This window comes from Protopterus annectens, chromosome 6.part1, assembly GCF_019279795.1.
Source record: "Protopterus annectens isolate FY-2018-M chromosome 6.part1, PAN1.0, whole genome shotgun sequence".
Classification (NCBI taxonomy): Eukaryota; Metazoa; Chordata; order Ceratodontiformes; family Protopteridae; genus Protopterus; species Protopterus annectens.
In genome coordinates, this window is record NC_056738.1 from 281799104 (window position 1) to 281812000 (window position 12897).

The following is a 12897-nucleotide window of genomic DNA, read 5'->3' on the forward strand; positions in this document are numbered from 1 at the left end:
CTGGTCATTGATGTGATAATCTCCCTGATCTGGCATAGGATGATGGTATATTTTTTATTAACCTTTAGGGCTTCCCGTAGTTCTTGTAATGATTTCCCTATATGTTTATAAATATCCCACTGTATACAATTCTTGATTAGTTGGTATTCTGTTACATTTAACATTTTATTATTTATATCGAGGTTTGGGTTTAGATGAAAAGGTTGAAGAAGAAAAAAGATACCATCCAATTTTAAGGTTTTAATCAAATCCTAAAATGTTCTAATATTTTGCTTTAATGTAGTTTTTAACTTGAGATTCTTTATGTTCTCTTGAGATATGTAGGGTATCGATTTGGGATTTATATTTTCCTTAAGTACATGTTGATGCCAAATCCTGACCCATGTCAGAGACCATGTTTCTTTGTCCGCAGAAAAATTTGAAATTAGGGTCAGCCTGATAGATGAGATGATTTTGTGATAAAGTTGAAAGTTGGGCAAACTTAAACCACCTTTCTCTTTAGGATAGGTTAATTTTAAATAACTTATCCTAAAAGATGGGATACCAAATAAACTTAGCAAGTTCCTTGTTAATTCTGTGAAAAAAGTAGTTTGGAATTACTGAATTTGATGCATTAAAATGATATAATAGCCTTGGTAAAACATTCATTCTAATTATTGTTGCTTTAGACATCGTGGATAATTTCAGTTATCTCCATCTGTTCAGGTCTGATCTAATGTTGGTCCATAATTTCCCCATGTTATTCTGAAACATGGATAGATAATTATGTTTGTAAAATATCCCTAAATATTTAATAGAATATACTGTTTTGAAATGGGAGTCTAGAAAATAGAATTCACTGTAGTTAAAGAGATTCATGGGAAATATCTGGGATTTCTTGTGGTTCACCTGATAGTTTGAGACTTTCGAATATTCATCTATTGCTGCCACAATTTTCCTCAAATCTCTATTGGGGAATTCAAAATAGATGTTCAAATCATCTGCACTTTGACACTTTGTACAAATTTAATTAAGCAGCATATACCACTGGGTTATTTAACCCTAAACCTCCTTACTCTTTATTTATATAAAAAACTCATCTTTTTATTGAGTTTAACTTAGAACCCAATAAGAATGAAACATGCACACACACACACACACACACACACACACACACATATATATATCTATATATATATATATATATATATATATATATATCTATATATACAGAATCATTTCTTTTCAAATACTATTGGCAACATAAATACATCTGCTAAGTATGCTATTTTCCCATAAGTACTTAATGTATCGTAAAAAGCCTTATTTTCTGAATGATAATTTATCTGTTATCCAGAGAAGACAGGCTTGGTTTATTCTAATGTTTTTCCCATTGATTTTTACTTACATCTCTATTCCCAAATTTTATGCCTAACACTTAAATTTCATTCATTGTAAAATATATATCCTTATCTTTACTACATCAGCTAAACTTTTACTTTTTTATTTATTTAAAGCCACCCCAATCACCTATAGACACACATTTCTGTAAAGTATTACTTCTTTTATCTAAATTTTGACTACAGCTGCCCAAAGAAATACATCATCACCCTGCTAGGTGTAATGATATGATTAACTGACCAAGTGTGTGTGAGCTGCATATGCCGTACATGGCAAAATATTTTTTGTTACTATATTTTTTTGGGGGGGTAACAAGAATTTGAAATCTGCTATCCTTCAAATCCACTGGCTTCTGACTTTCTTTACGTCAGAGCTTTGAAGTTGATCTTTAATTATATTGTATTGTATTTGTTTATTTACCTTTTACAAAATGCACAGCTATAGAATTTTCAAGTCTTTGACTCTTAATTTACCTGAAAGTGCTCCTGCATTCTAATCTTATTGTTCTTTAAAGTATGGACTCATTTTTATTCCTGTTTTCTTCTTTACATGCATGTGCCCAGGACACCACAGTCTCCAGCAGGATGCTGAAATTTATTTGCAGGAGCAAACATTCCCTGCTTTGTCTTTGAGCACACTAAGCCAGCATATTGCATACCATGTCTCTAAATCCTTCTAAGGGTATGTGTCCATGTACCTGCACCTGCACATGCATTTCTGCATAGGTGTGTGTGTGTGTGTGTGTGTGTGTGTGTGTGTGTGTGTGTGTGTGTGTGTGTGTGTGTGTGTGTGTGTGTGTGTGTGTGTGTGTGTGTGTGCGTGTGTGCGTGTGTGTGTGCATGTGTGTGTGTGTGTGTGTGTGTGTGTGTGTGTGTGCATATCTATCTACATCTATATATATACAGAATGACAGAAACTGAGAGTGAAAACACTCTTTTAAAAGACAGCTGAAGGGTAAATGTTTTTTTCTTCTCATAGCAGCTTGTTTTTTTTTTAACTTTTCTGTTCAATATAAAAAACATACAAACACTTTTCATTACATAGCATGAAAAGGAAGCCTACATCACTGTGGTAACTTTTTTTACTTTGAGTAAATGTTTTGTCTGAATCCACTGGTTTGTTTCCATTGTTACAGCCCCATGCTTACACTGTATATTCTTTTGTATACTTGAATTAAAGATGGAACCTAAAGTAAAATCTATGCAGGCACAATTATTATTCTGTATGATTACCAACTGCAAATTAAAGTATATGCAACAAATAAATTTGGGTACTATATAAGCACCCACAGTAAACACCCTGTATGTATGCTATATTATACACAATCATCCCATGGACAAGTACTGCAGGAATTATTTTGTAAAGCATGTAGATTATTAAGAATCTGTACTGTCCAGAGCAGACGTGCAGAGTTACGGCCTATTCCTGAAAAAAGTTGCTTTGCTTTTAAAAGCTATGTTATGATGTACAGTTTTTTTGGCTGCTAGAATAATGCTACTCATTTCCAGGTCAGAAATTTGGCTCCTTCGCACAATAGTACCATGTGACTGGACAATGATCTTGTTTGCTGTGTGGGCGGAAATGATTTGTAGCAGCTCTTATTGCAAGCAGCAGAGCATTAAGTACAGCCCTAGGGCTAAAGGTGGGAGGGAGCCTACCTGACATTTATTTTGTCAATAATGAGACGTGTAAAATATATCAGCTTTCAAAACTGAAATCGACCCAAGGCATCTACCTCTATTTGTTATGATAATGCTTTCTTCTGTAAAACCAGCACTTTTTCACAGATATCTGACATAATTAAATATTTTCACCCACAGCTGGGTGGTTAAAAATTTTAATTAATAAACTATTCAAAAGTTGTATTCATGCTTAGTTGAGTTATTAAATGCATTACTTTAATTTACATATACTGGGAAAATAAATCCTTAATGAATTCTGTGTATCTCTGATATGAAAACTGTTATATGCATTACCTGCAACAGTACAATAAGCATTCCTTCCAAGTAATATATTAAAACATGTTCTGACAGAAGCATATTTCTCATTAAACTTTCTTGTTGTCTCTTAACATTTCTGCTTTTAATTTTACTTCGGCTGACACAATCTATTAAAAAACGCATGGGAGAATGAAGTAAGGTTATCGAAATCTTCCACAATCCAAGTTTTAAACACAATTAGACACTTACTGCAGTTTTTTGGGTTCCTGTTGTCCTTTATCACTACTTTCTGAATGTTGGTACGAAACAGAGTAGTCCAGTTGACCGTATGGTAATAACAGAGGTTGTAATTATCAGTGATGTAGACATTTCCAGCACTAATCTCATTGAGAGACTGGAGGTGGAGTGAAGAGATACCTTGCTGCTTTAGAATGAGGAGTGCAATTCCACTGTGAACAGATAAATAATTTGGTTAGCAATTACTAGATCACATAGTTAAACAAGCAAGCAATATAAATATATATAATACTATTATCAAGTATTCAAAGAGCGAATAAAAAAAAATTATTTTTAGATTGGATTTAAAAATATTGAAAATAAAAACACTGTTGTTTGCAGTGGGCAAGCCCCCAACACCACCTCTGAGACCGCCCAACAGCAAAGAAAGGGTAAATTCCCAGACCCCGCTGTGCCGTGATTTTCACGCAAGCAAGAGCATCCGGCAGACTGAAAAACAGGGGAAGAAGAATGTTCAATCTTTTGAGCATTCAATCTCACTGCCTGACTCATATATGCATTTGCTTTTAGAATCATAGCAATCAGAGTAAAATCATTTTTTTTTTGTATGTTGTGAATTTTTAGCAGTTAAATCTGTACTTCTAGCTTACTGAAACATTAAAATCTGAAAATTCAGTGACTACTAAATCCAAGTAACACAGTGAAGGTGAAAAAGCTTTAAGAACTCTATGCAATTAATTAATAAATAGAAAATTAAGTCAGTCAGTGTGTAAGTAAATAAATAAGTCAACTTCTCTTCACATTAATACATTAATGGAGAGTAATTTGATTACAATATTGGCTAGTTTATTAAAGTATAGTTGTTGTTTATCCTTAATGTGCATTTAATTTTGTTAGTAGCAGCTCCTTTTCTACGTTAGACATTTGATGGCATGTTTTTAGGAAAACAGCAGAAATAAGTTAAATGACAGATATTTGGTTCTGCAGCCTAACTCATGCTCTAAGTAACACAATTCAGACTGAAAATGCATTTTTTTGAAAAGTGCAGGCATCTGCTCTAACCAAATCATATTCATCAATATTTTCAAGACACTGCATTGCATATCTCTTTATCCCTAGTTCCTCATGCCATGGTGCTAACGTCCATCGAAAAACTGGAAGAAAGTGCATTAGGAACTAAAACTAAGGGCTCTGCCGTGTCCACAGCTCCCTTCACATCATTTCTCAAAGTGCCTCTCAATAACATGAAAAGATCTCAGTTATTATAAGAGAATTGTTAATATAAAAATATCAACAGGTGAAAACAGTTATTTGATACTCCCACTGCAGGACATGTACACAAAAAACTTTTAAAAATAAAGGTGTGCTCATCTTACAACTATGATTTTAATTTATTTTATGTATTGTACTACCCAGCACTGTTGGGTTAATTTTGACTACAGCTGCCCAAAGAAATACATCATCACCCTACTAGGTGTAATGATATGATTAACTGACCAAGTGTGTGTGTGAGCTGCATATGCCATACATGACAAGATATTTTTTGTTACTATATTTTTTTAGGGGGGGTAACAAGAATTTGAAATCTGCTATCCTTCAAATCCATTGGCTTCTGACTTTCTTTACATCAGAACTTTGAAGTTGATCTTTAATTGTATTGTATTGTATTTGTTTATTTACCTTTTACAAAATGCACAGCTACAGAATTTTCAAGTCTTTGACTCTTAATGTACTTAAAAGTGCTCCTGCATTCTAATCTTATATTTTCTAAATGTGTTGTGACATATATTACACCTGTAGTGTATTGCAGTTCAGAGTAACAACAAACAGAACAATGATCACAGGTGTTCATTAAGCTGAACAAAGATAACTCTTTGTACCAGTACATTTTGAAAGGATACTTCTCAGCTGTCAAGAATTTTTCAAAATGCCCAGATGTTTTCTTTTATTTCTCATCTGTACCTCATGATATTTCTAGTTTCCTGGCAAATTATTAAGGTCTGCAATCACTAAATAAGTACAAACATTTGAGGTATAGAGTTTATTTCCTTCAGAAAATGCATGCTAATGCAAAATCTGCTATTCTAGCAACTTTCTAAGCAGAGAAGAGAAATTTTTAAAATCAGTCCCTATTTTTACAGCTGATTCTTATGCTAAGAGCCAGAGAGGTATGCTTTAAGGCTATATCCATAACAAAAATGAAACGAAAGGGATAATTTGTATAGAATCATGTAAAATCAAATTCTACCACTTCTATGACTCTTTTAATAGGGAACCTAGATAACTATAGTGCAGCCTATGAGTGACAGGCTGAGATACTTAGGAACGGAGGCATTATTTTCTGTGCGAATGTGTAGCATGTCAGTGTCCAAAAGGTTCAGGTACTGGCTGAAAGCCTGACCATCAGTGGAAGGCAGTTTTCACAGCAGATGAAGGTCATGGATACAGATGGGTTCAAACACACACACACACACACACACACACACACACACACACACACACACACACACACACACACACACACACACACACACACACACACACACACACACACACACGATTCTGGAGGCATACACAGTTGATAACATGCATGAAAAATCTGCAGAAAGATAGATGAGGTGGTTATAATGTTAAACAGTATGTGCCATCAAGATAACATACTGAAGTATATTTTGGTAGAGATGCTACACACTCAAACATACACACACACGCACATGCACACACACACACACACACACACACACACACACACACACATGCACACAGACACACACACACACAGACACACACACTAATATGACAGCACATATGAATGTTTAGTAAGAAAACTTGATACAGAAGGCATACACAGTTGATAACAGGCATGACAAATCTATGGAAAAATAGATGAGGTGGTGCTTGGCACCCATTTTATAAAGTTTAACAGTATGTGTCATCAAGATAATAATATACTGAAGTATATTTTGATAGAGATGATACACACACACACACACACACACACACACACACACACACACACACACACACACACACACACACACACACACACACAATTAGAAAGTCACTTACTACCACACCTGTGGCATAAAAAGCTAACACTAAAATAAATAAAAAATGCTTCTCTTATTCTATATATTTTGAGATGACAATGTGCATATGATTCGAATCTTTAAGGACTATTTACCTGTATAGTTCCCGTCCGCCTATGGTAACCAAGTTGGAAAACACACTGAAGTCAGTCATGTTCTTAGGCCATGCTTGTATATTTAGATAACCTAAAACAAAATAATAAACAAACATATAAGGGATATTCACATATTTGTAAACTTCAGCTCTTTGCTGAGTCCATTTATATTTGTATTCTTTGGCCTACAATGGTTACACAAAGCATTTTATATTCAACTGCCATAACTTGTATAAATCCTGAAATCTTTTTTTTTTTTTTGCAATGACAGTTTTTGTAATGCTTTTAGCTATTCCTAAAAACATAAAAATAAAAAAATAAAAAATAAGCTGATTTCCAAATTACCCACCTAACTTAATCAATAAAATCTTGATTATATGAGCCCATTACTGGATGCATATGAGTCATAAGACCTTGTCATCCTTATTTAAACTCACAGTCTGTCTGTCAGCTCTCCCATGTTGCTTCAAGGACCAGATCAAGGCCACAGATTTGGGCAGCCATGCATTATTAATCAAGAGCCTTTCTGAAAAATGATTCTTCACTGACTCTTCTGCACTTTGGAATAAAAGTTATTTGCAAGACTGGATGAAATATGTTTTGGAATAACTACTGTGGTGAGGCATATGCTTTAGACTGACTCTTAATATCTGAAATTTAGCCTTGCTTTTTGCTACAAATATAAGCAATTAGTTTCTTTGGGAATTTTAATTTTATTGCATTACTATGTGCCAAATGCTGCACAGTATACGCAGCTGTAAGCTTGTGTCACTTGAAAAATTGCTTTGGTTTGCAGGTTTTCCACATTCTTTAGAGACTGTAAGAAATAGTGCATAGCAGGGGTGCGGGTTATTACACAGAAAAAAATATGCCACCAAAATGTGTAATGACACCAGACATTATCACTGCAGTTAAGAAAAATGACAAAAATGTTATACTTTACTGATAGGGAAGGCAGTTTAATTTTTACATACATCTGTAAGAATGGCAAGCAGTCATTGATGAGGCCATGTCTGTCAACAGCAAATTACATGGCAAATAAATAGCTGCAACATGAAATGTAGAATATGTCATACTTGCAGCACTGCATTTTTTTGCTGGAAAAAGGTATGCACTGTAGCAGTATATGAAAACAAAATGTAATATCTTACCAACAAAAAGGGTATATCCATTAATGTGAAGCTGTGGTTAGCATTTTAAAACTGAACTCTATCTACGAGTATTTTTTTCTGTACAATCCCCACATCTCTTTGACGAGAATAATTCCTATCTTGTGGCCAGCTTAATACTGTAGACGGATAAAGCTGTGGCTGCGGCCCAGATGACCCACCAAAAATTAGCAATCTGTCCGTTTAAGGAGCCAGCAAGAGAAGGTGATAGTTAGCTGATAAACACATCAGTCCTGTAGGGAGTATAAGGCACAGCAGACAGTGGCACTACTAACACCTTGTGGAGAGTGTATAGCATAAAATGATTGGGGTGGGACATCTGCCTGGCTCTGGCAAACCATAATCAGACGGTGTAGGCTCAGTGTGTGTTAGTATAGTAATGTGTAATGTGTTCTTTCATGATGAGGTCGTAACATTCCCTACCTGATAGAAAAGCCACAGGGCATAAATTAACTGCCAATAGAAGGCTGAGGAACTTATGCAAAAAAAAAAAAAAAAAAAAAAAAAACTTACACAAACTAAATAGCTAAATTTATTTATGTTTCATACTTAAAATGTTTTACCAGGTAATTGGCCTAGTCCTCAGACAGATTTTTATTCAGAACAGAAAACATGAAGAACAAGTTCAGGAGCACCTTCTACCTCAACAAAATGTATCAAGTAAGCAGACTTCATTAACATACTCCCCAAACACATGGGGAAAGGGTTTGGGGAGAATTCTTTGGCTCAAGAATATGATAAAAACAATTAGCTTAAAGATGAAAGGAGTATAACACAAAAACAAATATACATATGTAGTTGCATTTTCTCCATTCATACTAATTTGTTTCTGGGTATCACCTACACATGAGAGAGAGAGAGACAGAAATGATACATGAAATCCTTGCCCAGTTTTCAGCTACTTAAAACAGCTTAGTGGCAGAGTATCTAAAACGGTCATCCTAAGGTTGTAGGCTCAATTCTATAGTACTGTGTACATTGACTTTGACCATGACCTGTGCTCCAAAAGCTTCTACTAGACATTATCAGCTCATTGGTGTTCTGGATCAGGGAGCATGTCAGCCTGTTCTTTGCTTTACTTTCTTTGTCTGATTACATAAGCAAAAAAATGTATGTGAGAATCTTATAACATCTTCCAATGTGTAAATCTCTCCCAAAAGCTCAGCCATAAATTCAGATACAGAGCTGCATTACATTCCAAAAGTAGAATCCCAGAGGATGATGAGGGTGTTACAATCTGACAAACTGATTGAACAGGTATTGATCAGAATTAGGCTAGATAATCAGGCACAGGGAGTAAAACTACAGCTTCACATTAATGGATACAACCTTTTTGTTTGCAAGATGTTACATTTTTTTCATATACTGTTGCAGTGCGTACTTTTTCTCAGCAAAAAAAATGCATTATTCCAGTTATGACATATTCTCCAATTCATTTTTCAGGATTTATTTGCTATGTAATTTGCTGTTCAGACAGATGTGATAAAACCTCTTTTTTTTCAATTCCAAAGGTTATACTGAAGCATAGCTGTCTTCCTCCATAAACAGACACACACACACACACACACACACACACACACACACACACACACACACACGCACACACGGGCATAGCTAGGGTGAGCTTAACGGGCATCCACCTTGGGCACAAGGTGTTTCCTACAGGTTTGAACAGAGAAAGAACTTCTTTCTTGCACCACAGACAAGAATGAAGGGACCTTTTATTTATGTCTTTGTTTTTGTTTTGTTCTCAGCTTAAAGTTGATGGGGTGTCAGATCAAGAAATGGTACAGGACAACAGAATAGCTTGTTACAGTGCTACACACACACACACACACACACACACACACACACACACACACACACACACACACACACACACACACACGCACACACACCTACACACACGCACACACACCTACACACACCTACACACACACTGGTTTTATGTTTTAATGACACATATTTTAAAACCCACTATTCACAAACTTGTATATGCTATATAAAGTATTGTACCATTATTCTTAAGACTATAGTAATGTTGAGTGCTGGCTAGAGTAAGAATTCAACATGCCATGCTTCTCAAGCTTTATTTGGTGGTGGGCAATACATTTTTCATTTATGCTAGATTGATTTTGCATATTCCTACTTATGTATGATATTAACTTTGCTACATAGTAAACCTAAACACAGAAAAGCATATCATATTCCACATGGAAGGTTTGTTGCTACTCTATTAACATGGCATTAATAGAAACACAGTTGCATTCTGGACAAAATTTTTTGAAAGATTTTGGATTCAAAAAACTTTCCCACTTTGTGTTAAGCAAATCTGTGTGATGAGTGATTATGCACACAGTGTGTCCTATTCACAAATACAGGTGCTTCAAGACAGGCAGGCCAAGCAGCATGGTTGGGGATGGTAAATGATAATATAATGATATAATGAGATCATAATAAGTAACATTATTAAGGTGATCTTCTTAATAAGGTATGCAAATATGGCAAAATAAGATGACAGAGTGATGCATAACTGTATAACTGCCATCCAAAAGGACTGCAACCACTGTATATGTGAACTTGGATGAATTTTCTTGTTCAGACTAAAGAAATCGCAAAATAATGTAAGGGGCTTTCTGCAGCACTAGAAAATATGTATCTGCAACAGGATCATATTTTTGCTGCTGTGGCCTACAGTGCACAATGTGCTGCTCAGAGGTGGCGGGTCATACAAACACACTTAGCATTTCATGGACTCTGTGGCATTTGGGGCTGTTACTATGTGGACAGGGACACCATCCAAGAAATTGTGGACATGTGTTGGCCTCATCTGCAGCCCTGTTGGGGGGGGGGGGTCATGCAGTACCTGTCCCAGAGAATATCAAGGAATGTGTGGCTTTACATATATTAGCTCTTTCTCTCTCTCTCCCTTTTACACACCATGTGGTATATCTGGGCAATGAGCACCTTTCAGCATGCGCCCTTTCTGTAGCAGTAAGGGTTTTATGGGCTCAGGTTGCCAGCTCAAGGCCCAAATATATTAGCTACAGTGACCTAGTAGTGACACTCTTGGAGTATTTCAGGCATCTGTTTCTGTAATACTCCATCAGTTTCTTAATGTCATGTTCTATTTTGTGGGGGTGCATATGTGGCTCAAATATACCTCATAGGAGAGAGCCAACACCATGCTGGATTTCTTTGATATCGCCCATTTACCATGAGGTACTAGGCACCATAGAGTGTACCAAGTCACCTAGGAAGGAGGTACATGAACTGAAAAGGGTATCACTGCACCAACTGCCAGGTCATCTGTAATGCACAGCTTAACATCTGCAATGTGTATGCAGGCCAGCCAGTAAGTTATCACACATCCAGCCTATGGTATGCCTGTAACCTGTACCTGTGGTTTGTTAAGTGTGCCTTACCCCAGGGGAATCTTGTTGGTAATGCTGGATATGCCCTGGTATGGTCTCATGACACCCATAAGAAATCCACAGAATTAAACAGAGCTAGTGAACAGCTGTGTTTAGTCACAAACAAGGAACATTACTGATCATGTATTTGTACTGCAAAAGGCATGGGTTTGCTCTTTGGGTTCATCTGGTAGTGCCCTGCAGTATGACTCTGGCACATGTGCAGAAATTGTGTCAGTGAGTCACATGCTACACATTATACTTTTAATACAGTTTGCATCAGGGCAGTCACTTACAGAAAGCACTGTCCCCAATAAAGTAGGCAGGGGTGACTGAGTCAGGTGAGGAGTCAGCATGGAGTCAGCACCAGAGGGTGATCATGCTAGTTGGAGGCAGGTGCAGTATGAAGTGACACTGGCAAAGAGGCAGAAGCTTACAAATACCTTCACAACATAGTAGTTAAGAGTAAAGCATATGAGCTTCAGTAAAAGTGATGCATGAAAAGCCATTACCAGGCTGTGCTTACCCATTCATAGTCTGGCCTCATTGTGCATCAAATTTAATCAAACCAAGGTATAATATACAAAGTACAGGGGCAAGACACATTTATCATCATTTGCACAGGTGGAGAAGGGAACAAAGAGTTGATGTCTTTCACAGGGAAATGTATTTATGCTGAGGATTATTAAATTAAAATGTGTTGTTGGTTCTCTTACCTTCAGTGTGCATGTGTGTGTGTGTGTGTGTGTGTGTGTGTGTGTGTGTGTGTGTGTGTGTGTGTGTGTGTGTGTGTGTGTGTGTGTGTGTGTGTGTGTGTGTGTGTGTGTGTGTGTGTGTGTGTGTGTGTGTGAGTGTTTGTGAGTGTGTCGGGGGTAATTTAAAGTGCTTTGTAAAGGGCACACTGCTGTATTTCTCTCTATTATCCCTTAAGACAATACAGTGAATAAACTGTTTCACAGGAGGAGTTTAAAGAGTCTAAGACTGCCGGGGTGAGTATACTTACTTCAGAATGTACAGCTTTTTATATTAAAGGTAGTAGACATACAGTATCATACACCACACATTTCAAAAATCACTGCCATTTAGGTGATAACTTTTATAGTTCAAAGGTAGTAGTATGGCTGTTGAAGGTTTTTTTGTGTGTGTGTGTGTGTGTGTGTGTGTCTGTGTGTGTGTGTGTGTGTGTGTGTGTGTGTGTGTGTGTGTGTGTGTGTGTGTGTGTGTGTATTCTGCCATATACTCGGACAATTGGCTCAAAATGTCAAGAATAGCTCCCACATATTGATGATGCCTGTGGGTTAAATTCCCTCCCCCCAAGTATGTTATCTCTACCATCTCATTACTTATCTCCTCCCAACACTTCTTTATGGTGCTCTCATCCTTACAGACTTTCAAGCATCACAAAAGTAAAAACTTGAACAATACTGTAACAAAGTTAATAACCAAAAATACACTACGTAGAACACCAGAATGAAATACTACACTGGGAAAGAGCTCAAATAAAAAATTCTGTCGTTTATTAAAAAGGTTAAGCGCTTTCATCTAAAAAGTATAGACTTCATCAGAACACTTCA

At 36.4% G+C, this 12897-nt stretch overlaps 1 protein-coding gene across 2 annotated transcripts in view; it reads right to left on the reverse strand.

Moving 5' to 3' along the window:
* The window catches only part of ERBB4 (erb-b2 receptor tyrosine kinase 4), a 4056904-nt gene that overhangs the window by 1190671 nt on the left and 2853336 nt on the right, over positions 1–12897 (reverse strand). For both annotated transcript variants that reach the window (XM_044075709.1, XM_044075708.1), the window contains exons 11-12: positions 6742–6832; positions 3570–3769 (exon numbers count right to left, since the gene is read on the reverse strand). In XM_044075709.1, the coding sequence (XP_043931644.1) occupies positions 3570–3769; positions 6742–6832 (291 nt within the window). The remainder of the gene's footprint in view (positions 1–3569; positions 3770–6741; positions 6833–12897) is intronic.